The following is a 26,621-nucleotide window of genomic DNA, read 5'->3' on the forward strand; positions in this document are numbered from 1 at the left end:
GTGCTCACAGCTCTGGTGTCCAGAGCAAGCTGGAGTCTGCCCGACACTCTCCCTTCTTTGAATGCCAGATTTTCACAGGTTGGTAAGCAGCAGGGTGAACAGATGTCCCTTACTTGAAATTAAGACCCCACTTAAACTGAGCCTTCCCACAGCTCTGCTGTCACTCACAAAACCTCTGAGCTAATCCTCATCCTTTCATTTTGCCAGGAGCAGGGATTCCCAGGGCAGGCAGCTTCAAACCCCTCAGAGCAAAGGCTGGGGAGAGTCCCTGGGTAGACAGCATGACAAACCTTCTGCACAACCCGACTGCTCTCCAAGCCCAGCAGGACAGGGCAGAGCTCTCAGGATGGCAAGGGTTCAGAGAGAGAAGAAAGAGGGATGCTGGATGTGTTTGGAAGGCTCTCTGAGGGCAGGAAAGCACAAAGCCTTTGCTTCGTGCAGCTGAGCCAGTCCCAAGGCATCACCATCTCCTCCTGTCTTGCAAACTGCAGTGACACCTCGTGGTGAAGCCACCCGGCCCGGGGCCAAGCCACCTCCAGCAGCGGGGACACGTGTTGGCCAGAACCCTCAGACTCACCTGGAAAGGTTTCAAGAATGTCTCCTCCATGGCCAGCCGGCCATACTCGGTGAAGAGCTGGAAGTTGAAGCAAAGAACAAGAGGCGTGTTAGTTTGCCAGTCTGCACGGCTGGGCGGGCGGCTGCGGGCCACGCGGGCACCAGCAGCACGGGACCGCTGTCGACTCGGCACTAACTGCACCATTTGCAGAGCTGGAACAGAAATTGGCCGGCTGTGTGCCTGGCTCTGGGCTTTTGGTTCACATCTGAGAGGCACATGGAGCTGTTAGGGACAATCACCGTGCTGACCCCTCACGTGAAAGATCTCAGCCTGGAATTTTTGGCTGCCAAATCTGTGAAAAATGGCTCACATCAGCTGCTGGCTGTTGCTTTCATACCAACCAGAAACTTCACGTGCTGCAGGGGATTGCTGGAGCCCTGCTCTCTTTAAACAGCCCAAGAAGAAGCGGAAATTAATTCAGAAATAAGTACTTTTCCCTGCAAACCCCCACTGTGCAAAGACTGTAAGATCAGCCCACCAGCAAGATTCGAAGGCTCTACAGACTCTCTGGACTCTAATTTCTAATTGAAGGTGCAATAATGTATCTCACAGATGCCTAAAAATGGGTCAACTTGTTAAACAATAATGGCTTAAAATCCAAACCGAAGGATCAGATTTGCAATGGGTAAGTTCAATGTTAAAAAGGCATTATCGTTAAAAATATTTACTGATTGAAATGATAAAGTCTTCAAAAACTGGTTTTTCTAAGCTGGACTTTTGCTTTCCTTTTTCTTAAGCTCCTGGAAAAAACTACCTAAGCAATCAATCAATCACCTAAACAGAAGAGAAAGCTAGAGGTAACACCACCAAATGGACAGGACACCTGTGCCACAAAAATCCCATTAGCTGCTTGTCTCCAGCAGTCAGGGCTGTAATTGCCCTTAGGGGTCACCTGTATTGAGCCAGTACCAATGTCAATAGCCAGACTTGTAAATGGCTATCTCATTTCTTTGGGCTTCTCCTGACAGTCCAAAGAGCCCGTCCTACAGCATGAACACTGCAGCTTCTAAAGGTGAGTGCCAAGAGGACGGGGCCAGGCTCTTTTCAGCGGTGCCCAGCGACAGGACAAGGGGCAACGGGCACACGCTGCAACACGGGGAGTTCCACCTGAACGTGAGGAGAAACGTCTTTACCGTGAGGGTGCCGGAGCGCTGGGACGGGCTGCCCGGAGAGGCGGTGGGGTCTCCTGCTCTGGAGACATCCAAACCCGCCTGGACGTGGCTCTGCAGCCCGCTCTGGGAGACCTTGCTTGAGCAGGGGGGTGGCCTGGGTGAGCTCCACAGGTCCCTTCCAGCCCCCACCAGTCTGGGATTCTGTGATTCTACCATCAGCTTCCTCGTCACGTAAGTCAAATGAGCACTTCTACTGCCCCTACTCATGGAGCAGTGGACAGCCACTCACAGCAGCCGGAATACAGTCAATGCATGGTTAATTACCCTGGGTCCCTCCCTATTACCAGTCACTTTAGCCCCTTACTAAAAGTCACTGCATGTTTCCAGGCCCATGGGTCAGTCCTGGCCTCTGATGGGCCTCTGCTCCCTGAGGAACCCAAGCATGATCCTGTGGAAGGAACACAAGCCATGTGAGCTACATCCAGTTTGTGGCAGACTTGTGAACGCTCCACACTGAGATGGCCTGTGATGGGTACTCTACACCCATCCTGCACAGTCCGTTTGATACTGTTCTAACCTTGTCATTAGAAAGTCAACTCAACCCTCTCTGACTGCAGCACCATCCATGGCAACTGGTTCCATGCAGTGCGGACATATCAAAAAAATACTGCTTTCCACTTGGCAGCAGCCCCGTACACAGCTGAGGACCATCATCCCCTCTCAGTCACTTTTGTCTCCTGACTTAAGTCTTGGTTCTTTCAGCCTCTCCGAGCCCCTCAGCTATCTGCTGCAGCACAAAGCATGGCCATGGACCCTTTGCAGTTTCACAGGCCATCAGCCTCGAGGAAGACACGTGCCCCAGAGACAGGAACAGTCCCTCCTGCCAAGTGCCCACTGACCACCCTGCCAAAGGACGCAGGCCCCCAAGAAGCCACGCTACGAGAGCATAGGCAAGACAGGTTTCAACCCAAGCAACTGTTCCTCCATGCCCATGAATCAATATGAGAGCTGGGAAACTGAAAAACCCTTTTGTGGCTCCAAACACAGATGGGCCTTTCCAGAGCAACACAGCTTGCGAGTGCAAAGCATAACCCAGGTACCCCAGTGCTGCGGAGCCCCAGCGACAAGGGTCTTACCTGCAAGTGCTGCAGATCATCCTCCTGCACATTCTGGGACAAGTTATAAACCTGCATTTAAAAACAAAAACTTCAGAGCACTCAGAATGGCCTGTCCTTCTGGTCAATGCATGGGCTGGTGCAGTTATAGCCTACAACATTACCATGGGGACACAGGCAAAGTCCCAGGTGGTGCGCGGTGCTGGTACAAGACAGGCCCCAAGTGCAGCTGCATTGCTGGACCAACTCACACAGCAAAATGCTCCAGCATGGGAGCACCAGGGCTGTCCTGCCCCAGCCTGGAAACCTGTTTGGTCCAAATGATGTTCCTTCTTCTCATTTTTATGAGGTGCTGAGCTCTGTACCAAGGCACAACTTCCATCCCGTTCACGCTGTCCTCCGAGAGCAAAGGCTGGGTGGCAGGAAGGGAAGCCCTAACAGGCTAGGGAGTTAATGGTGTGTGAACACCTCCAGCCCAGAGGATTCTCCAGCGGCACTGAGCCAAAAGCACACCCAGTTCCTCAGACCAAAGCTTCTTCCTCTTTGGTAGCTGGAAGCAAAGCGGTGCATCTGCTGCTGGCCTTGCTTTTGGGGTGAGATGAGGAGGTAAGACTGTTTCCTGTGATGATGGAGTCGCGTGTGAATCCTGCACTCAGTGCAGCCAACATGCTGGCCTTTGTCCTCCCACCAAAGGTCCTGGCCAGCTGCTGTGTTAGGCTGATGCCAAGCTACTGGGGTTTTGCCACCACCTTTTAGGAAATTATTCCTGGAGACATCCCCCTTCTTACCTGTATCGAGCTGATCATTGTGCTAAGGGCAAACACAGTGGCTGAATCCCGCAGGGTGGACTGGCTGTCAAAGGTCCCCTGCGTGTCCATCAGCAATACGGCGACCTGAGAGGCAGAAAGTTCCACGTCAGCTTGGATGCACCCATTCAGCACCTGCACCCAAGCAATATCACTCTCAAATGCCAAAGGTGGGGTGGGGAGGGGGGGCGGGAATGTCAGCTGTATTACTGTGCTGGGAATCTCCCCACTTCTGCCTCGGACTTAAAATGGGTGGAGGACAAAGGAGAACAGCAGCCCCAGTCACTCGTAACAGTGTGATGACTCAAGCAGGCAGGGAAATGAATGCTATGCAATGCAGAGGAGGGAACTGCTTTGCTCCTCAAATACTTGCTGTCAGTGCAGATGGGTCTTTTCCTGAGTCTGCGTAGTATCGCACCTCCTTAGCCCAAACCGCATTCGGCTAGTATTAGCAATCACACTGTGAATAATTCTGTGTCATTTTGGCATTGGGCTCTTCCTTAAAGAGTAGATGGATACCAATATTCCTGGCTATAAGCTGAATTTGCAGAATGCCCCAAGATCCAGTTTGCATTGTATTTGACCAGCCTGAATGAAGACACTCCATTTTACAGCTACTGCTCTAGGAAAGGGGAGTAGTTTCCAAGGACCTCAGATTCAAGATCCCCAGGAATAAGAGGGATGCCCAGAGTTGAGGGACACCTGGAGGGCATAACAGGGACACCTAGACATCGTATCAACTCACTGCATTAAAGCCACTCATGTCAAATGAGGGGTACGGTAATGAAGAGCTTCTCTAAACTTGCACAGGCATTTGAGCCACCTAAGACAAGGCGGGAGAGTCTTACAAAAGCTGGAAGAGAAAAATGAGTTGACCAGCAACAGACAGCTATGCAACAGAGAAGCGCACACCTTTTTACCATCGGGCTTGTCCACCAGGAAAACCTCACTCCATATCTGAATGCCGGTCGTCTCTCGCTCAGACCCTCCCCTCCAGGAGAAACCAGTCAGAGGCTCATTGTAATCACCAACCCAGTCCACTGCTTCCTGCGGGTAGGAACAGAAGAAGTTGCTGGAGTTCTCATCTCACTTTGGTTTTCCACTTTTCCTCTGTGCTGCATTCACCATAGTGTAGCCCCTATAAAAGAGGTTTCCTACAGGGCAGCAAATGTGAACATCTCTCCTCCCAAGTCAGGAGTCCACTAGAGACTCACTGGTGCACAGAGCTGTGGAAGGATCCATTTTATTTTATTTTGTAAAGCCCATGCTAATGAGAGGCTTGGAGAGGGACTTTTTACAAGGGCATGGAGTGATAGGACAAGGGAGAATGGGTTTAAAATAAAAAGAGGGTAGATTCAGATGAGATATGAGGAAGAAATTCTTCCCCGTGAGGGTGGCGAGGCGCTGGCCCAGGCTGCCCAGAGCAGCTGTGGGTGCCCCATCCCTGGCAGTGCTCAAGGCCAGGCTGGATGGGGCTGGGGGCAGCCTGGGCTGGGGGGAGGGGGCCCTGCCCGTGGCAGGGGGGTTGGGAACTTGAAGATCTTTAAGTTCCTTTCCAACCCAAACTATCCTGTGATTCTGTGATTCCGAGAGCACCAAGCCAGTATCCTGTCCAGCTCATCCCTGGGAGCAATGAGCAGTAGGACCACACCCCTGGGAAAAGCCACCTCAGCTGAAGCCATACCTTATTGTACATATACCGCAGCATGAAGTCCATCAGGAATGATTTTCCTTTTCTAAAAGCTCCCGCAACAGACACAGCCACAACCTCTTTATCTCTGACGGCCTCTGAGAGAAGGATGCGGTTCAGTGCAGCTTCATCCAATTCAAAGGAATGGTCATCTTTGACAATGAGGACTTGCACTGGTCCTGCCTTCCTCACGGACTCCTCCTCCTCCGAGCTCCACTCGTAAGTCTTCTCTGCAAAACTACCTGTGTAAACAAGTAAAACAAGAGCTCTTAGGTTCCTTCTTTTGCAAAGTGCTGAACCACAGGCAGCAGAGCTGGACAGGGTAGTAACAGGCCAGCCAGCCCAAATATCCATCCCAAAACAGCATCATTCAGAGCAGATGTCTGTTTAACCTGTCCTCAGACATCTTGCTGGAGTCTCCATGCCACTTTGAGGCCATCTGCCCACATGCTCCCTGCAGGCAGAGTTCCCTGCTGCAACCTCCCTTGACAAAACACACTCATTACTTTTTGTCCTACAAGAGTTGACATGGAGGGCAACTCACTCTCTTCTTGCCTGCAGCAACTTCTGATATACACAAAGCCTGCCATGACACCTCCCTTAGCTTCTTCTCTGCTAGAAAAGAGAAGTTCAAGCCCGCAGTTACCCCTTGCTACCACACCATCTAGGCATCTGACTGCTCTCCTCTGGACACTCCCCAACAGGTCCTTCCTGAAGGCCATCTCACAAATGGATGCAGCACTCAAGCTGAAGTGTCTCAGTACCTCATGCCTCTGTCAAGGGACACTGCCTTGATGCATCCTGTGCAACTGCTGTTTCTGTAGCAACAACAGAATCCTTCTCCATCTGCAGTCTGCAGTAATGCTCAACGTGTCATCTGCTGCTTCTGCCGTCAACCTCATCGACCGCATCCCCCGAGACAGCCTCAGCAGGAACCAGGCCACGAAGACACATGCTTACCCTGATAAAAGCCACTTCTTCACTCCCAAGTGGGAAGCATAGGCAAAGCACCGGCACTGCTCACTTTCGCACTCTGAAATGGCAGGGTTCCCTGCAGAGCTGCTCCCCAGCACAGAGGCGGGCGCTGCGCAGCGTTTGTACAGAAGGGTCTCAGCTCCCTGCCAGGATGGGGAGGAGTGACCAGCAGGAGCCTTTGGAGGGGACAGGCAGGGACCCAGAGTTTGGTCACTGTATTCACACTTGGCAGCAGCAGCAGCGTGCCAGATATGTATCTCCCACACGCTGCTCCTTACAGCTAACGACCCGATGGTCCATTTGGGCTGCTTTGCATACCTGACACAACACAGGAGACATGGGTTTTGAGACTTGCCATCCACAGACACTGTAGCCCTGGCATTTACAAAGAGCAGGCCAGCTCCAGTAATTTTCCTTTCGTTGTGTCCAAACTTCCCAGCACAGGAAAGAGATGCCGTGATTAATCATGCCAGTCAGCTCACCTACAGCCACATGAAACCTCCTTGCCAGCAGGAAGGGAGCATGTGATGGAAAGTTCCCCATTTCTACAAAAACTTCCTGGTTTGTTGGCTCAGGCTGCAACTTTCCAAACACGGTAGCCTCAAGTTAAACCTCCTCAGTCTTTGTGTCAGTCCCTGACCTCGGGGACCCAGTTTTCAGCCAGTCCCAGCTGTTTCAAAGCACAAGGGCTACGCATGTGCATGCTAAAAGGCAAGCTATAAATACCAAGAGGAATACGGTTTGCCCGTTCTGGGCCTCCAGCAGCAACTCCATATTTTAAATAACAGCAGTGCTTTTGTAGAAGTTTTTGATTTTCTACGATCCCGTGATGAAATATCAGGATCAGTAAGCCTGGTTGCTAGGGGATTGCTGGTGGCTCTCAGACATATACTGCAAGCTTTCTTTGCTCACAGTTGAAAGACAAAGATCTTTTCTTCCCAATGCTTGAAGGTTTTTTAGCAAAACAAAAGTCCCAAATGCTTTGAAAAGCTAGATTCTCCACCAAACAGCAGCAGCTGGGGACTAGCAGCACCAAACTCCCTTCAAAAACCAACCCCTGCCCTGTGTTACTGCTTAGGGGCCTCCAAAAAACCAACAAACCTTCTCATTTCAAATACATGGACCCAGGATCCAGGCACACATCATCAAATAACTTGAAAAATGAAGGCCTCTAAGAGCAGTCAGTCCTCTTGCTGCACACACCGAACAGTTTCCAGCATTAAGATCTTCCCAACAAGCAAGTATGGACAGGTGCCAAAGGGCCACAGGCTCACGTGCTCTTTTTAAGCACTGCCATGCTGCAAAGTGCCGTAGAAAGTCTACAATAGGAAATACCTCCTCTCCTGCGGTGGTTCCCAATGCCCTGCTCAGCTATCTGTGTCCAATTTTTTTTTTTTTCTTTTTACAGCTGCACAGAATGGATAGTGGAGAGATGCTTGTGTAAGATGTGACTCACGGCAGAGGCAGGAAAAAACTTGTAAACTGAATGAAATCTAAACGTTCTGGCTCTAGCCAAACTAACAAGGGTGCTGGTGAAAGAGCTGTGCCACTTCCCCAGACCAGGCAAGTCCACCTCTGGCTACGCAGACAGAGTATGAGGGGGACCAGCATCTTACTCGTCGCATGCTAGCAGTAACAGGAGCTGCAGCCAGAGTGCCCAGCTGGGTACCAAGATGGGCACAAGCCCTGCTGTCTGTGGGCTTCAAGCGCAGGGAAAGGCAGCACGGATGCCCCCAGCTCAGACGGCTGAGCGGACTGCCAGTCCTCATCACAGATCCGAGCGCCATGACAGGGGACTGAGGAGAGTCCCTCCCATCCTGCTACCAGAGGGACATTTGGTGCCAGGTTCCCCATCCTGCTGCTGCTGGTGCCTGGACAGGATCTCCCAGATCTTCTTCTCCCTCCAGTTCAGCTGCTGAAAAGAACGACAGCCTGTGCAGAGAAGAAGAGACTGTGCTGTCCCTTCAAAACATCAGGATCTGTAAGAAGCATACTTTTTTTTAGCAGATATTGACAGATGTGGGAAGAATGTCTCCAGACAGGTAACAATCCAAAGCGGTCATGGTCTCCTAGGGGAAGTTCTTGCTTCCAAACACCAGGAAAACCAGGCTGTTTGCACAACACAGGGGCAAAATACAAAGTATTATGATCAGGATATGTTGCTTTCCCACTTCATCGGAGGTATCAGGAGAAAAGGCACTATATTAAGCAGGTCTCTGAACTAATTTCAGCCCTGTTATCTCTGCTTCTTTCATGTATGCCATCTGCAGACAAAACTCTTCCACACTTATTTCCATGTGATGAAACTTCCATGTTCTGTTTATCAGATTATCTGCCACATTGGAAACCCAGAGATTATTTTATAAGATGGCTGTGCATTACTGTAAATCAATTATTATAATTGGTCTTTCCAGTGTAAATTAGTTATCTGCTTTGAAGTTAGTTGTACCTGGCAATGGCAAAACATCATCTGGCCAAAAAGGAAAGGAAAGAGATCTCAACTTTCCTAAACACACTCTTGTTTCTACTCATTTTCTAACCTGACTCCTCCTTTCTTTTGGCTCTCTCCGGCACCTTGCAATTACGTCAATTCTCAAGCTGCTCATTCAGAAATTGCCAGGATACAGTTCCTTTTCCCCATTTCATAACAGCTCATTGTCATGACTCTAAAGTGAAGTGGAATCCACATCTCCGTTCCATATGGTGATTTAAAGCGGAAAGGTGATCAGAATTCGCGTTCATACTCACTGGGCTGTCAGACAGCAGCAAGGAAATGGCCCAATTCATGCAGACAGCCCCGTAATACAGGACATACTGTGCAATTTATTGGAGCCTAAGGAAAAAATAAAGCATTCTTCCATTGCTCTAGGACTTATTGCTGGTTAAAGTTAAATAAATTCAACCAGTATATTTCACATTGTGCCTCTGTACATACTGACAGCCAATGTCTTAGGTATTTAAGCTCCTGCAGAAGAATAAATTAGGTAAATTACACGTCACTAATTATGCAATGTACCTTTGGTGAGTGCTTGTTTAAGCCTGTTCTTTCTTAGCTATGGAAGAACAGGTCACAGAAATGCTGACTGCTTTCCAGAGACCAGCTAATAAAGTCAGCTTTTCCTTAAATGAGTTTGCACAACAAACACATTTCATTCCAGAGAATGAAACGCAGCCGTGATCCATCATCTGTGCAAACACAGGCTGCCTAACCAGACCCTGAGAAAGCCAATTTGCCAACCCTGCTCTTCTGCTCTGTTGCATCCCAGGAGCCTTACAAGCACTGCCCATGAAAAGCAAAAACTGCAGCCTGGGCCCCGATCCCCCCACTAAAATACACAGCTGTCATGCGGAGGTACTATTCTGAGGGTAGTTCAACTAAGTTACTTTACTGCATGGAAAAACAGAAACTACCAAGGACAGAAAGTAGAGGTTCAATGGCAAGCTTTGAACAGAGCATTCCTGCAGCGGCCAGGTTAGGTTGCTTATCAGAAGCTCTCTAGGGATTAATTCGCTCAGCAGCAATAGCTGTGCGGATCCTTTCTGAAGCTGTGTTCACCCCAGCTGTTTACATTACAAACGTATCACAGTGCCACTGATGATACCATGAGCCAAGCGCCAAACAGACCTTACAGTCAGGCTTGATCCGTCTGCACGCTCTCCAGAGAGCTCCAGCTTCCAGGAAGCTTATCTGCCCTCCGCAAACGGCACTGGCAAAGAAAGACATCTCTCCCCGAGCTGCAGTCTCCCTTGCACTTAACACATGCAGCTTGGCTGCTGCTGTGACATGAGTTCTGCTCACTCTGTTCATGCTGAACCATCTCTGCTGCACAACAAGCGGCCAATGATCATCGGTAAGGCTCTGAGGAGGCTGGGAAAGGCAGCATATATCGCTTTGAGCATGCACCAGACATCCTCTCCTTCTCCCCGAGACAGGCTTGCGCAGAGCTCTGCAACTTATACAGCTAATGAGGGAAAAAAGAGAAATAAAGCACTGAAGCAAAGCATATGTACTGGACAGCCAGGGCAGAGGGGGTGTTACAGAGCAATAACCTGTATCGATCCTGCACAAAGGATCAGATGGGATCCTGCACAAAGGATGCACAGCAGGGCACAACCACATCCTGAAGCACTGCAACTGCCATGGGAGCCTGGCCTGGGCAGCTGTGAGTTAGCAAATTCCCTCAGCACGGGGCTGCCATTGAGTGCCTAGGCTGAGGTGAACCCAGGAGACAGTGTCCTTGAGAGGACTGAGCAGGGAAGCCTGGCTGGGTAAAGCCCTCTCTTACACCCATCTCTGCTCTGCGATCTTGCTGGCACCGCACTCTCCGAGGGTACCTAGCCAGCAGGTCAGAAAGTCTCCCAAGCTGGGTTTAAGAAGACACACACATTCACCACCCCTCTGTACCTCCTACCTGCAGGACATGGCTAACCACACGGCCACACAACTCTCCCTCCACCATGCTCACACCTCTGCTGCGATCTGTGATGCCCCCATGGAGTCAGAGGAGCCCGGACCCGGGGAGGGGAAACGCCAGGCACTAGCCGTCAGTAGCACCCACTAACTAAAGCCGCGGAGCATCCCTGAAGCAGCACACACACACATGTACCTCCCGCAGGCCCCAGCCTGGCCACGCTGTCTCCTTCATTTGGGGCCAGTGGTCTGGGAAATGCAGCAGTGAATGGAAAGAGAGAGCCAGACCTCCTCATGCCCAAGTGGGAAATCACTTGCACTTCCCCTGACTGGATGTACAGATGTAATCACAGCTCTGCCATCAACCAAGGTACAAGGCAGGGTCTTGATACCTGTGGAAATGAATGGTAAATGACACAGGCCGTGAAGATCTCTACACAGGGAGCTGCAGGGCATTGCCTAGAAACAGGTGAAGAAAACTGTCACTTAAAAAATCAGCCCCATCCTTCAACAACCAAGAATGGCAGGTAAAAGGCCACACTTGGTACTCATTTGGGGTCTCACTTTGAGATCCCAAGCTATCCTCTCCAGAGTCAGGGTGAACTCTTATATTCCAGCTGCACAGCAGTGTTAACACCTCTGCCCAATGCAACCTACAGTCCCATGTGCTCCTGGCAAGCGCCCCACTTCTCTGCACCCCAGGATGCTTGCAGCAGGTTGCCGAGCAGGGTGGCTACTGCTGCCAGGCCTGGTACTCATCCTTTGCTTTTTTTGGAGCAGCAGTAAGATGTAGAGTGCACCTTCTTCCCGCCAGCTCTGAGTCATCCAGCTGGCAGCACAGCGGCTTCAGCTAGAGCGTGGCCAGCTCAGCCCCTTTTCCCTTTGGCAGACGAAACAGGGAGATGAACGATTATGCTGATAACGTGAGTGGTTTAAGACCTTTCTGCATAAAAGACTGCTGACAGAAACAAGAGCTTGGACGATTACTGGCCACCAAACCTGCCTGTTACAACAGACACGTCTCAAATGCCAAAGTCTCATGTGAAACTTCTTAAAGACACTTCAGTTACATGAAGCTACAGTGCCTTAGCTGGCTCTGGAGCAACAGCAAAGCCTACTGCTGTGAAATTCCCAGGCTGAGCTCATGATTAGCATGCGTCAGAGACACAGGCACACAACTGCCCTGGGAAGAAAGCAGATCAGAGGTTTTTCAATAAGTTTTTCAGGAAGTTTGAGGTCATGCTAGACAGTTACGTGGCTATGTCCATGCCAGTTCATGTGCCGGGACTGGCTGATTCAAAGGCAAGGTGGGCAACTCCCAGAGGGAACCTTACTCCCACTTGTGATCATCAAAAGACTGTCATAAGAGAGAGCTACCAAAAGGCCATTACCTATCTGTCAGATACAAATTCTGGGCCTGCTCACCCACATCTGAGCCTAGCCAGACTCAGGTGTGACATGATGGCTGAAATGCATCTTGCAAGAATATGTCTCCAAAACTCTCACTCCACCCCCAGCACACATTTTCTGCATGGTCTTTCATCCGTTTCGTTTGTCAGCAACCAGCCTCCCTCCACCACCAGTATTTGATTTAGTTACTTCTGACATGAAATTATCTTTACCCTTTTGTTGTTACAAATTGTTGTTGCCTGAAAATAAAGTTTGGTAAATGTGCCATGAAATCCTAGGATACAACAGGAAAGGCAATTACACTCTAAAGAAAATGTTTATGTATATATATATATAGAGAGAGCCCTTTAAAAGGTTTTACTGGCTTGGCTGAATTCAGCACCTTCTCTGGAGCCCCTACCCCATTTTGGGAAATTTGTGTGCAGTTACTTTATTGCCGTAACACCTAATCTTCCCTCAGCTGATAGCAAATGTGAGCGCTTCTGGCAGCAACAAAGGAGTGGGGGGGGGTCTCTTGAGTGAAGTGATTTTTGGAGGTAATCCGTGGGACATCTTGTGCCTCCCAGAGCGTGACAATACCTGCACCAGGGCTCACTCTCCTGCTGGAGAACGTTTCAGTCAATGATGCAGGGGAGTTAACATAAGGCCCGCTGCCTATGAACATCACCCAGGCCCTAAACAACATTTACATGTGCTGCTTCCCACCCACAACCAACTCCAAGCGCTGCTTCCCTCTTCCATTAATCAGGCAGGCAGCCAACGCCGAAGCTTCTCAAGGCATGGAGCATGACAGGGGCACCATGTCACCACTTCGAGGCAGCCTCAGGGCACCTCAGTTCTTCCCCCCAAAAGGGGAAAGGCAGGCTGATCTCACTCCTGCTCATCTTGCAACGGGTCAGACCATGCTATTCAAATTCTTGGTACAATGCTGCTGCCTCAAAACCAACGGCACAATGACCAAGTACCATATTTAGCTTGCAATTGTTGTCTTGTCTCTTCTTTCAAGTCCCAACACTCCATTTTCTTTTCTCATTTACACACTAGTAATTTGGTTGTGAATCTTCTCATATCTAGTGGCTTTTTGTGTAAAGGCCCATCTGTCTGAAACATCTCAGCTTTCACTTTTCAGGAGGTTCCCAGCATTCAGAGTCACAAAGAAAAGCCAGTAAGTGGAATGTGAATACCTACCATAAAAGGTCAGAAACCAAATAACAAACAGAAGGGATGTCAGCCTATCAGTTGGAAAAAAAAAAAAAAAAACAAAAAAAAGGACTACCAAAACCATCCTTTTTTTCTTTCCAGTTTAACCCATTGCTGTGCAGTCTGAAAGTGTGGTGTTGGTGATCTCAGCCTGGCCTGCGCTGGAGAGGAGTCTCTTCTCCCTGAAGTTGCTTGGCCATTCCTGACAATCAGGCCCCTTTCGGAGCTCTCATAGATCTTACGTTCAGTTTGAAAATCCTGACCAAGTATATATAAACTTCTGTAATCCCTTTTATGGCTTTAAGACCGAATTCTTGATGAGTGGGTCATTCCAATTACAACACGGGCCATGACAGGAAACATGAGAGATTTCACACAATTTGTTCCAGCCTGTGCTGTTTAAATGAGTGACTGGGAGCAGAGTTCTCTAATGCCTTTAGCACACCAGGGCGAGCAGGCTGCTGAGCATCTGCAACTGCAAAGCATGAAGAATTTCAGAAAAAAAATCAGTGTAATCCACTACAAGCCTTCATTGAGTTGGCTGGACTTCATCGTGCCAACCAGGATTTAGACTAACGATCCTTATTTTGGGAAGCACAGGGTCCCCTACTCTGACCAAGAAACTATATGTGATTTGTTCATCTCAGCTCCCTCAGCCATTCATCCAGCAACTAGCAGCCGTTGTGATGTCTATGCACCACTTAGCATATTCGGTAAGAGCGCCTTAAATGATGCATAACCTTATTCTGACCTTCTGCCCAGGGCTAAATCCTACGCTTGATGCATTACATGCCCCTACACAAAATGTACATATGTGACAGTAACCCAGCTTTGACAGCTGACCAGGGGCAATTTCTTCTGGGTGCCATGCACACACTGACCCTAATTTGCTCTGTGATCTTTAAAAAAGCAAATTATTTTTATGAAACAAAGGAGGAAGGTTGCACTAAGCAGTTGCCTGTTTTCAGGCCTGATTAACCAGAGAGTAACTAGGACAAAGTTTGATCCGTTTCAAAATAGCATAATATTTTTAATGACCCATAAGCCCACTTTTAGAACATAGCAAGGACTTTCTACTTTCTGCCTTAGTTTGAGTAAAAGCCTGAAACTCCTCCTTTGCCAGCTACACTGAAAAATGTAGCAGCAGCAGAGTCACCCCACAGACTGATGTCACCAGACAATGCTGCAGTCACTGGATGTAAACACATCTTTCAGGGCAATGTGGTTCTGCTGTATAAATGCACACTTTTATTAAAGCGAGCGCTTTTTTCGCTTTTTTTTTTTAACCCTAGTAAAAAATACTGGCATTTGCTCTCTAATTTATTACTTGCAATGTCAACCAGCCTGGCAAATTGTCAGGAAATCATTCTAAGAATAGGTAAACCCCTGTAGAAGATAGCGTATGATTTTGACCTGTGGATGCATTGCAGCAGAAGGCAGCTGATCCCACAGAGACCCACTTGGACCCATGGATGGTTCCAGATTCTTGTAAAACTTACAGAGAATCTAAGGAAGAGTTCATCCAGTCAGTGACACATCACATTTCACTCGAGTACAGCTTCGCAGCATATTTCGAATGAGGGATGTGCTTAATTGTCTTGCTGGACCCAAGGCTGTACTTTCCAAGATGATGTTTTCTCCGTTTATATCCGCTTCAGCATCATTTGCATTTTCTTCTCTTGCTATCGAGATCTGACGGGAAAGCACCAGCACGTGTACGTGCGTGCCATACTCAACACGCACAGAGACAGGACTGACAGCTCTGCGAGACAAAGCTGAGAATCTCCGCACATTCACTGAGAAGTTTTCCCTCCAGTTTACCCACGGGTCTAACGACCTTCGTCAAGAGTCACACTTAAAAATGGCACCGATCGAATGAGCGCTGCTCATTCCCCCCCCTCCGCTCTCTCGCAAAAAGACCACCACCCGCTCCGCTTACTCAAACCACACGCTCCGTTATCTCAACGCTTCCGCACACACGTCCCCGAACTGTTAATCATTACCATGGGAAATACTACACTCATCTATTCAAATTAGAACTTAATTTGTGTAATCTAAACATCACCGCCTAGCTCACCTGCTCTGCCTGACTAGACGGGATAACCGCAAGCACCAATGAGTTCACACGGAGTAACTCCAGGGAAAGGACAAATTACACTCCTCAGCAGCCTCGACTAACGGCAAACGGCGTATAAACCCTGATTTCCTACAGAACGGGCAGCGGAGCCGGTGCAGCCCTGGGGCGCAGGGTGCAGCAGGCCGGGCTGCAGTGGGTGCAGGGCAGCAGGAGCCCCGCGCCCGGCCGCCGCAGCCCGCAGCCCACCCGTGGCCCAGTGAGGCGCTGGTGGTGGCCCCGGCCCGCCGCAGGTGGCTGCAGAGCCGGGAAGGGAGCCCTGCGGGGAGACACGGCTGAGCCCCGCCGCCTGGGACCCCGCTCGGCCCCCGGCCACGCTGCCCCCGGCTCCCCCCGGCTGTGCTGGGGGGTGTGAAGGGATGGGTTTAGAATGGCCCCGCTCCGGGGGGGCTGACACGCCAGCAAGCCCGGCAGCCCCCGGAGATTGTGGGACACCCTCCGCAGGAGCGACCTGCCGGGGCAGGCCGGCGGCTCCGAGGCAGACGGGTGTCCCGCCGAGGCAGGGCGGTGGCTGAGGTGACAAGCCCCGACCGCAGCGGGGCTGCGGGCAGCTGGGGGCGCCGGGCCGGGGCAGGCCGGCGGGGAGCCGAGGCGGCCGAAGGGGCTCCCCGCGGAGGCGGCAGCCGGCCCCGTGTGGGCGCAGGGCCCCGCGCACGCCAGGCCGAGGGCGGCGGCGCGCCAGGGGGCGCCTGGCCCGCCCAGCGCGGCACCACGGGCACCCTCGGCCCCGACCCCCGGCGCCGCCGCCCGCCGGCGGCAGGGGAGGGGCAGGCGGGCGCCAGCGGCTCCAGACCCCAGAAGGCGGGGGCGGTGCGAGATGCCCGTCCGGCGCCGCGGAAGGAGCGGCCCGCCGCTGCCACGGCCCCCTCCCGGGGCCGCCGAGCCCCCGCCGCCGCCCCGCCCCGGCGGCCCGGGCCCAGGCGGGTCCGGGCGCGCCCCCCGCCCCGGCCGCCCCAGCGTGGAGCGGGCCGCGGGCCGCCGCAGGCCCGGCATTGTTCACGGCCGCGGGGCGCGCCCGCCCCGCCCGGGCTCGCTCCCCCCGCTCCGACCCTTCCCCGGGGGCCGCCCCAGCGCCCCCCGCCGCCTACCCCAGCTGCTCCTGTCCCGGCGGTTCCGGGCCATGGCGGGGCGCGGGGCTGCCCGGGCCGCGGCGGCTGCGGGAGGCTCCGTGCGCGCTCCGAGCCGCGCTGCGTCTGGCGCGGCTGCCGCGGTGGCGCGGGGCGGGCGGGGGAGCCGGCAGCAGCATCCCCGCCCGCCGCTACGGCGTGGCACGGCGCGGCACGGCACGGCGGCCCGCCGCCCCTGGGGCACCCGCCCCCGCCGCACACGGGTGTCCGCGCTCAGGGCAGCCACGTGTGGGGCTTCTGGCAGGGACGGCCGTGGCTTGGGCGGGGGTACATCCAGGGGAACCCACTTGCCGGGGTAGCCGCACCCAGAGGTGCCCCCGCACCCGGGACACCCGGCAGTGTCATGGGCATCCAGTCACGGGGTCGTGGGGGGCACCCAGCACAGCCAGGAGGCACCCACACCCTGGGTTACTCCAACCAGGGCACTGGGGTCATGGGGGGGTAGCCACATGGTGGGCACCCACACCTGGGGGCACACTTATGGGTGTCCACCCGCAGGAGGCATGCCCACCTGCAGCACCGGGTTCATCTGGGGCACCCCCATGGGCACCCCGCCATGGGGAGGCACTGGGCACACAGCTCCCCACTCAGCCTGCCCAGCGTGGGACGGGCTGGGGCTCACACATCACCCACACACCTTCCCGGGTGGGCACAGGCACAAATACCAACCCCACACACCCCCCGGGCTGGCATCACCCACAGGCACAGAGCACCCAGGTGGGACAGGCACCCCAAAGTGGAGCCACGCACCACAGCTTGTGTGCACACAGAGCTCAGACACACTGTGTGCCCTTCCCGGGGCATGTGGCAAGCGCACAGGTTCACATGGGCTGAGAAAACACCAGTGGCTCGGCCAGCTCCTGCCCCCCTGGTGCTGGCAGCACCAGACGTGCTGCACATGTAAAGATGCAGCGCGATGATCCAGGCTTGGGCACCCCTGGGGAAGATCCAGCTGCAGCACAATGGATAACATGCACCTTCCCTCCAGATTCCCTCTACCAGCAAGGGCTTGTCCCCTCGTATTTGGGATTGATTCGGTGCTCTGCCACATGAGACCATGACTCAACCGGAGTGCACGGGAGCACCCGGGTGAGAATTGCCTGGGAGCAGGGGTGCTGGCCCCGTGCCCCAGCTGCCCTGAGGTGCCCATTGCACCCTTCAGCCAAAACATCCCACCTGGAGGGACAAAGGGAGGATGTTCTGTTTTCTTTTTCTTTGCCTTCCCATGTTCTCCTGCCAGCTGCAGCCTCCCAGGCCTGCATTTATTGTGCAAACCCAGGAAAAGTGTGGAAGCCCTTTGCGACGCCAGCTCCAGAAGAGCTCACCCACTGCCACCCGCACCGCGCGGACCAGCACGTGGGTGAGCATGCTGGTCCTCAGCTGGTGCTTGCCCAGGCTTTTGATGCCAACAAGCTGCTGGAGTTGACCTGTCTCTGAAGCCGCAGCATCGTGCTGCTCTTTAGAAGAAGCATGGCACAGTGCTCAAGGAACAACCGAACAAACTTGAAATGTGGCAGTCACCGGAGGATTATACAGGCAAAAATTTGGAAGGATGGGAAGGGAACTGAGCCCCAGACTGTATCTGCAAGAGGAGATTTTGGGAGAGTGCTGCTTGTTTTTGCACGGTGGCCTGCGACCGCTGCACAAACCCAATGGCCATCCAGCTTCGTTGGATACACAGGAACCTGCAGGATCCGCTCTTCATTTTTGAAAGTGGGAAGAACATTCAAAAGCAAACTAATTTTCAGTTCCAGGCAACTCATCCATGCCAAAGCCATGTGTTGTTGTGCTCCCATTGATATGCTGATACTTAATTTGTAAATGCCTTCTCCGATACTTGGTGACTGCCTCCCCTTGGCTTCATCCCTGTGTTTACAGCTTAGGAGTGAAACATATAATTTCAGCTCGCTGAAGTGCCGGCTCACGTGGCAGGCAGCTGAATCCTTCTGCCCGCGGCTGCTGGGCACTGTGACCGCGACGGGCTCAGCCTCTCGTGGTCTTTGCAGAAGCTCCCTTGCCATTTTTATAAATAATCCCTGAAATTGCATGTGCCCGTTGCTGCTTTGAAGCAGCAGAGAAGCGATTGGCATTGTGAGGGGGGATTTCTTACACTGGAGATTGTCAGGGGGGTTCAAATAGGTTGAAAGAGGAGATTAAAAGAAAAGCAGCTGGGAAACGGAGAGGAAAAAAAAAAAAAGAGCATGGAAGAGATCTGTTAATTTGAAAGTCTAATTAAACTGAGATGGGCTCAGGTCCTGTTATTCTCGTTCCCTTTGAGAACTGCTGCTTAGGTCAAGCTTGTGCTGCCCCATTTACTGGCATTTTTTCCCTTTCTTTTTCCATGATGACACACGGTATCAAAATGAAAGTGGAGAGGTTTGATCCTGTACTGTGCCACAGGGATTGTCTGCATGAACTCCCAAGGCCTTTTCCTGCATTATTTCCTGTGATCCCAAGTTAGAGGGTTTTGCAGATAATTATTTTTCAGGGGATGACTCAGCACTGGTTCATTTTCACCCACTACCCCTCCCTTTGCCTCACCGATTCATCCTTCCATTATTTTTCCATTTGCAAACAGCCCTTCCTAGGAAGCATCCTTACGTTCTCGCTGCCCAAGTGGCCAGATCACAAAGAGCAGGTGCGCTGAACAGGGACTCAGTGGAAGGATTCTTGAGGAAAAAAGTCCTAAATGGGTGAAACGCAAAAAGAGAAAATACCCTGCAGAAAGAAACCACAGCCGGGGGGTCCTGAAGCTGGTGTGCCAGGAGATACAGTGCTGAAAACACCCCAGAATTAGGAGAGAACCTGGATTTAAATCCATCTTGAGTCCCACTCACACAGTTTGCAGGAGCGGTTTCGTAATTCACCTTGATTCGACTGGCCCACTTACCCAGGCAGCATTTACAGTTCCTTTTCATATCCCCAGTCCTTCGCAAACAGAAACCAGCTGCGTTGTGCAATACTTATGCAAGAGGTGGGAAACGGACGCTACAAAATCTCTGCTCTTTCTCAGGTACCACCAAGTACTCGCCGGGGCTTGCTGCTGAGGGAAACCATGCCATCCGTGTGAGTTTTCTTTGCTGTGACACAGACAAGGTGCTGTCTTAACCCCAAGTGACAGATCTGTTCGTATGGTGGTTATACAAGGTTCTTGAATATGTTCGTTTCTTCCCTGCGGTTATTATTATCACTTCTGCCTTCTCGGTCTTTACTCTCTCACTGCTTCTGCTTGACTGCATGGGAAAGTAAAAGGAATAGAGATCTCAACTGTGTTTGAAGAGCATTGCAAGGGGATGTCTCCCAAGCAGTTACGCTCTGCAACATTGATTTGTCATTGCCGTTTTAATTTCTGCGCCCTTATTCTTGGGTTAAGAGGCCACAATTCCTCACAAACACCAAAAAGTGATAAACCAGCATCAGCGTTTTCCCTGCTCTTCTGGAAAGCTGAAGCTTTCCTAACATCTTCCTGGTTTTCTCTTACTGAAATATTTTTAAGTGAAGCAGATCTTTGTTGCTTAGGAAATCCTTCTATTCCTGCTGTTCCTATTTCTCACCCTGAACGGGGCGTTATGATCGCCTACATTTAGATGGGGCTTGCAGCCAAAGGAATTATCTTTGCTTCTTCTGTAAACATGATTGCACACTATGGCTGTAACAGAGCCATCATATTTCACTCGTGGAGCAGACAGAATTTCAGCAGCTAATTAAATGACTTGTTTAATCAGCCTTTGTGAAGATCCTTCCTTCTGGAAGATGCTCTGTAAAGTGAAGGAACTACTGAAGAATACAAAAAGCCCAAAACTTCAACCAAAGCAGCCGCAGCATGCGTTCAGACACGGGCCTGGTTTTTACTTCGGGGGCTGCCATTGCACCGCCTGGGTCTGGTCAGCGCTCAGCACCGAAATGACGAGATATTGCAGAAGTCCAGCAAAAAATGCAACTTTTCTCATCTGCGTTAGACTGTTTAGGCCGGTTTCCAGTAGGTTCCTCAGCACCAAACAGCATCCTCAGGACTCTGGCAAGGTTTTGCTGGATTTGAATAAAATACCCTACTCTCAGCTGTGGGTTCAGATAATTTCGCGGACCCAGCTGCACGTGCCTCAGTGCTGTATCTGGAGCCTCACCGCTTGCTCGCAGCCCCAGGCTATTCCTTTCTGTCCCAAGCACTGAGGCACACCAGCATTGCAGGACTAACCACAACCTTCCGAGATTTTTCTTCCTTCCTCTCTTTTCTCTTTAGAGGTCAGTAAGATCTCTTCTAAGCCCAGCTTCCCACCTATGCCTGATATTAGTTTTAATTTGTTCTTTCTCCCCTGTACTGACAGGCAAATAGACACTATATTCAAAACATCTTTCCTCGGCAGTCTCTCTCTCTCTTTTTTTTTTTTTTTTGCAACGTGGCTTTAGTGAGTCCAAGCCAAAACCTGTGTGTTCCAAGTCTGATTGTAGGATTTCCCCCTGAAGATACACCTCATCCAGGGAAAGGGTTCCAGCTCCTTTTCCATCTTGGCAGAAACAACCAAATCACCTGCCTGCATGATTCAGCAAGATATTTGCAATATGTTCCAGCCAGGTTTGTGCACCTGGAAACAGGGGGAGCAGCCAGGTTTCCCTGCAGTACTCTGAAGTCCCCTTGTTGATGCTGCTTTTAATTGAACAGTCTCCTGCATCCTCGTGCTGAGCAGTTACTGTTGGCGGAGCTGCCTGCTTCACCTCTGCCCTCCCGCGCGTGCACGTGGGAGGGAACATCCAGCTGGTTTCCTTCCTTTGAATGCAAACAGCACAATCAGCTGCAAAGTCTCCTGAGAGACAGCTACGTAAACAGGGTGACACAAAAATAATGTATAGCCACTAGCGCTCCTGTTCCTTCCGTGAAAAACAAACCCTTGCACAAGGGCCTCAGTTAAAGCTGGCATGAGGGTCTGAGCTGTGGTTTTATTTCATTCTGCTCCTGCAAGGGAGCCAGGTCTCCTGACGGCCTGAAAAAAGGTTTTGGTCCATTCCCAGAGCATCTCAACAACGATGCTGGAGAGATCCTCAATCTATGGGAGACTGATGCCTTCTGAAGCAAGTGAATTCCCATGCTAGCATCTAACAGGCCTGGATGCCATCTCCTCCTTCTTCTCTTCCCCAAGGCTGCTCCCTTGGCTGATTCCTTGCATCCGTTTTTCCAAGACCTCTCCCTCTTTCTGTTTTTGCCACAGAAATAGCATGCTCCTTTCATCAGAGCCCCTTTACTCAAGCTCTTTTTTTTTTTTTTTCCAGGCATCATTTGTGCTTGTCATCATGTGCCCACAGCAACTGCCATCCCACCTGTCCCAAAGGGCCATTTTAGCAGTGAGGGACTGGTAGGGACCCTGTGAAACCTCCCTATCCCTCTTATTCAGGGTCCCACTAGCAGAGCTCAGCAGGCAGGTAAAGCAGCATTAACAGCACCGAGAGCTGCTGAGGTGACGCTGAAAAGCTTTAGTATGTTCAGCATCCTGCCTGTCACAGGCAGAATGGGACCCAAGGGCAGGAGGCTGCCAGCAGAGAGCCTGGAAAAAGCTTCTCTGTGGGCCCCTCGCTCATGGCCGTGGGGAGACGGGGTGTAGCCACAGTGTGTGTTTCATCATGGAGGAAAACCAGCCTGAAAAACCCAAACCACAAACTTTGGGGAAAAAAAGCTACATCTTGAATCACAGGGAAGATGCGGCAGCATTTCTTGAGAGCATACTCTGTCTCCTCAACAACAAAGTTTGATGCAAAATACAGTGTATTGCAGGAATCAATGAAGGGGAAAAGCTGCAGGTCCTCGGGTTGATTCATGCAGCTGATCTATTTTATTATTCAAACACACAACAAACGTGAAGCAATCTCACAGAGTGGTTTTGAGCACCTTCCACGTGAGATTGTTAGACTATGTGAAATTAAAGACATTTTAGCAGTTTGATAAAAACTAGGGCTGAAGTACTTTTCCTTCCTGCTGCTGTTTCATAGCTCAGAGTTCCTCGTTTGAAAACGAACATGCATTCACACACACAGCACATTCTGCTGCTTTTAAAATGACCTTTATTATATTGTTCAGTTAGAAATTTCTACAGTTTTGCATCTACCATTACCAGATGAGTCTCGATGTCTCATTGAAAAAAATCTTGGCTGTTCTTCCTCTCAAGACTACAATGCAAACAGATTACATTCTCTGATCCTACATAAGGCCTGATGTAAAACCACTTAACATTCCTTTTAAGGTTGGGACCCATTCAGAGGAGAGATGCTGCATAAAAGCACATTCCTTAACATGCTTGACCAGAAAAGCAATGTGGTCTAGGGTGGAAAATGCAGAGTGGGAATCAGCGGGTGCTCAAGTGGACGTGCCTGGCAGCGTACGGTGTCCAGCCATACCTTGCGCCATACGCCTTGCACAGCTCGTTTACCTCCATTTTTCTAATCATGAAATGGCGATAGTAATACAGTCCTGGTGCTGCTCTTATTTACTTACATACGTTTTCCAGTAGGGCTTCCAACAGGGACTGAGACCCAGCCGGGGGAAGGAGGACTGAAGCTCAGATCACAAGGCAGGCTCTGAGAGCTCACGCTTCACCACTGTGGATACGGGACGGGAAACTACACCTCCAGGTGGGAAGGGAAACTTAAGCCAGCAAGGACAAAATAGTGGTCAATGCAGGAGCCTTTGCATTAAATTGCAGTCGTTGGACGGCCCTTGGATCTGTAAGACATTCTAGGAGGCCAAGTCTTAATGCGCCATCTGCTACTGGAAAATGAAATGGCCTCTTTCCTGTGCTGTCATCTGATGGCTTGTCAAGAGCAGCAAATCAGTAGAGTGAAAAGTGGCATTCGAACCCTTAGCCAAGGAAGAGAAAAGAAAAAGGACACAAACAGCTCGGTATCAGGAGTGCAGGAAGCTAATTTATGGGGGGAGAGGTAATTGTTTTGTTAAAAATCACTTGAGGAAATACAGCTCCCTAATGGGTAAATAGTTTCTTCTTTATTTGCTGGGTGTTCAGGAAAGCTTAACATATTTATGTTGGAGAGAACATACAGGATGTAGAAGCCTTTCAGAGTACAAGGGGAAATTAAATGCGTATCTCTTTCAGTTAGCAGTGCTGTGCTCCCCTGTTTCTCTGGAAGCAGGACCGTTCATATTTTTTTGCAGCCTGCTTCTGACACACACATTTTCAAATAAGCTCATAAATAAAACCCCAATGAAATCAAATGCCACTATGCAACTCCCAAGAGTCTGCATATGCTGTCTTTCAGTTTAACCTAAAGCAACATGCTGATCCTAATGAGTTATGCTATAGAGCCTATGTTTTGAAGGAAAAGCTTATGCAATCAACACCGCTGTTTCAGGTACTTGCATGTGGGATTTCTAAATGTGCTGGAGTAAGCTTAAAACCCAGGCTCCATTTTAAACTGAATCAGTACCCAGCTACTTTGTCGATAGACTATATTGGACCTGCATGGGCTGTCTGGCTGCCGAAGAGGCAGAATCTGTTCTTAAATAACCAATCCAGTACCACAGAGACTTGTACATCTGGCATCCATTTAATTTTTTTCTACCTAGATTTTGCAAACGTATTTCCTGCGTTGAGTATGTGGGTTTTTTTGCGCCTAGAAAATCACACCTCTTTTTAGGCCTTAATGATTTTACATGCAGCAAATACTACTGCTAATTCCAGCATTCCTCTGCTCCATATCCCCACCTTTGGGTTTCTTGAATTGTTTAGCACTCATTTGAGAGACCATAGGTGAGTTTTGCAGAGAGTTTTGCCTGCTTTGTTGAAAATAATTGTTCTCCAAAGAGGGAAAGGCAGATACAAAATACTTTCCATCTTGCAGTTTCACAGAAGCTTTCTTTGACTTTAGGAGCCCGAGGAGACAAGTCCCAACAAGTCCCAGTTAATTCTCGTGTGACTATCACGGAGCTGACTGCCCACAAAGCTAAATACCGGGGCGCTTGATTAGCCCACGGGAAGGATTACGTGATGCGGCTGCAGGGTTGCAATCCAGACTGCAAAGGATAAGACTCACTGACCCAGGGAGTCCTGCATAGCCCATGTCCCTGTTGTCCCCAGCTGGTACATCCTCCTCCTCCTCCTCTTCTTCCTCCTCTCACACCTCAGAGCGTCTCTGGGGGCAGGTCAGCCTCCGGCACCCAGCTCAGTTTTGCTGTGGCAGCTGCAATAACCCTACCAGGATGTACACAAAAGAAGAGCTTCAGTGTGTGAGGTGGAAAGCTCATCCTGGTGTTTGGCAGACACATACACGGATATAAATATGTTATGTATATGTGATATAGGCAAGCTGCGGGCTTTCCTCCTGCCTCAAACCAAGGGGCACAGGCCAACAGCCTTGCCTACCCCCACACTTGTCTCCCCACAGCAAAGACATAGACATGTTGGAGCAAGTCCAGAGGGGGCCACGAAGATGCTCAGAGGACTGGGGCACCTCTGCTATGGAGACAGGCTGGGAGTTGGGGCTGTTCAGCCTGGAGAAGAGAAGGCTGCGGGGGGACCTGACAGCACCTGCCAGTGCCCAAAGGGGCCGACAGGGAAGCTGGGGGGGGCTTCTTACAGGGGCATGGAGTGACAGGACAAGGGGGAATGGCTTTAAACTGAAAGACGGGAGATTCACAGTAGATATAAGAGAGAAATTTTTTATTATGAGGGTGATGAGGCACTGGCACAGGTTGCCCATGACCTGCAGAATCAGACTCCACAAACTTATCAGATCATAAAGTAGGTATGTTTATTCAGCGCTGGGCAGCACCGGGGGTAGTCCCACCAAAGCCGTGCATGCCTGGGGCAACAACTTGCCTCAATTTATACAATCAAATGGTGCGTATACATAAGATTCCCAAATACATCTATACATATTAATAACCTAGCCCCACTTCACATTAAAATTAGTTTCAAGAAGTCATTTCCATAAGACCTTCCCAACTGCACTTGCATAGTGTCTCTTGGTGGGGGTCATGGGGATGCCCTTGCTCTGAACTTTTTACCTTCTCTCTTCGAACAGACTCAGTTATTCTTGGTCTTTGTCCAAACTATAGAGTTGGTTTTAGCTAGTTCTCATCATGAACTGTCCTTCAGGAGGATCTGTAGACTCCTTGCTTCAGTTAATTTATACAATAGTAAAACAAAGCATTATTTATCAACAACAATCTAGGTAATCGTTAAGCAATTAGATCTACTAAAATTTCTTTAACCCCTTCCCTCACCCAGATCGGTGGTGGATGTCTGTCCCTGGAAACATTCAAAGCCAGGTTGGACGGGGCTCTGAGCCACCTGATGGAGTTGAAGATGTCCCCACTCGCTGCAGGGGGCACGGACTGGATGGCCTGTAAAGGTCCCTTCCCACCCAGCCCACTCCACGGCTCCAGGAGCCCCATGGTGCGGCAGCCCCCAGCTCCCCGGCGCTGCCCCCGGCCCCCCAGCTCGCCCCCAGCCCGGGCAGTGCGGGCTGGCCGAGCCGCGGGGCCACCGCCGCCGGGGCGGAGCGGCCTTGTGGGCCCGGCCCGGGCCGCCGCCGTAGCAGGGCGGTGCAGCGGCGGGCAGCCCCCGGCGGCAGCCACGGTGACACAGGTTTCGCTAACGCCGAGGGCGGCCGGGGCCCGCGGCTGGCGCGGGGCGGGGCGGGGCGGGCGGGGCCGGGGCGGGCAGGGCTGGGCCGGGCCGGGCCGTCGGCCGCGCCGTGGCGCTGCGGCGTCGCGGAGGCCCGCTGCTGCCCCGTCCCGACCCGACCCGACCCGTCCCGGCTCGGCTCGGCGGGGCCGGGCGGTGCGTGCGTGGGAGCCGCGGCCGCGGCTGCGGCTGGGGAGGAGCGCTGAGCTGCGGCGGCGGCAGGAGGCGGCGGCGCTCCCTCTCCGGCGGGACAAAGGGCGCGCAGGTAGGAGCCGGCCCGGCCTTGCGGCGGGGCCTGGCTGCGGGCGGGCTGGCGGCTGCCCCGGCCGGCGGCGGGCGGGCCGCGGCGCCTCCTCAGCGCCGGCGGGCCGGGACCTCCCTCGCCACTATGGCCGG

The 26,621-nt window shown here is 51.6% G+C and overlaps 3 protein-coding genes across 7 annotated transcripts in view; 1 reads left to right on the plus strand and 2 right to left on the minus strand.

Moving 5' to 3' along the window:
• The window catches only part of ATL1 (atlastin GTPase 1), a 36,515-nt gene extending 15,543 nt beyond the window's left edge, over positions 1-20,972 (minus strand). Inside the window, exons 1-6 of one of the 3 annotated variants that reach the window (XM_080397075.1) lie at positions 19,628-20,972; positions 5,334-5,581; positions 4,562-4,696; positions 3,632-3,736; positions 2,865-2,915; positions 578-634 (exon numbers count right to left, since the gene is read on the minus strand). In XM_080397075.1, the coding sequence (XP_080253201.1) occupies positions 578-634; positions 2,865-2,915; positions 3,632-3,736; positions 4,562-4,696; positions 5,334-5,581; positions 19,628-19,658 (627 nt within the window). In that variant the 5' untranslated portion in view covers positions 19,659-20,972. Of the gene's footprint in view, positions 1-577; positions 635-2,864; positions 2,916-3,631; positions 3,737-4,561; positions 4,697-5,333; positions 5,582-16,557; positions 17,463-19,627 lie in introns of those variants that run through there. The other 2 variants (XM_080397074.1, XM_080397076.1) reach the window with 2 other exon arrangements.
• Positions 5,589-16,551, minus strand: LOC308067749 (uncharacterized protein). Of its 2 annotated transcripts, XM_080397100.1 has the most exons (3): positions 14,835-16,551; positions 10,922-11,117; positions 5,589-10,276 (listed from the first exon to the last, which is right to left on the minus strand). In XM_080397100.1, exon 1 carries the CDS (start codon positions 16,460-16,462, stop codon positions 15,542-15,544), a length of 921 nt encoding a protein of 306 aa, XP_080253226.1. In that variant the 5' UTR covers positions 16,463-16,551; the 3' UTR covers positions 5,589-10,276; positions 10,922-11,117; positions 14,835-15,541. The 2 variants fall into 2 exon arrangements, with proteins under 2 accessions (XP_080253226.1, XP_080253225.1); XM_080397099.1 differs by having other exon boundaries at positions 5,589-11,117.
• An 879-nt stretch (positions 20,973-21,851) lies between the features above and the next one.
• The window catches only part of MAP4K5 (mitogen-activated protein kinase kinase kinase kinase 5), a 76,917-nt gene continuing 72,147 nt past the window's right edge, over positions 21,852-26,621 (plus strand). The window contains exon 1 of one of the 2 annotated variants that reach the window (XM_080397068.1): positions 21,852-26,490. In XM_080397068.1, the coding sequence (XP_080253194.1) occupies positions 25,893-26,490 (598 nt within the window). In that variant the 5' untranslated portion in view covers positions 21,852-25,892. The remainder of the gene's footprint in view (positions 26,491-26,621) is intronic. The other variant, XM_080397067.1, reaches the window with a different exon arrangement.

The sequence above is a fragment of the Falco punctatus genome (genome assembly GCF_963210335.1).
Source record: "Falco punctatus genome assembly, chromosome: 7".
Lineage (NCBI taxonomy): Eukaryota > Metazoa > Chordata > Aves > Falconiformes > Falconidae > Falco > Falco punctatus.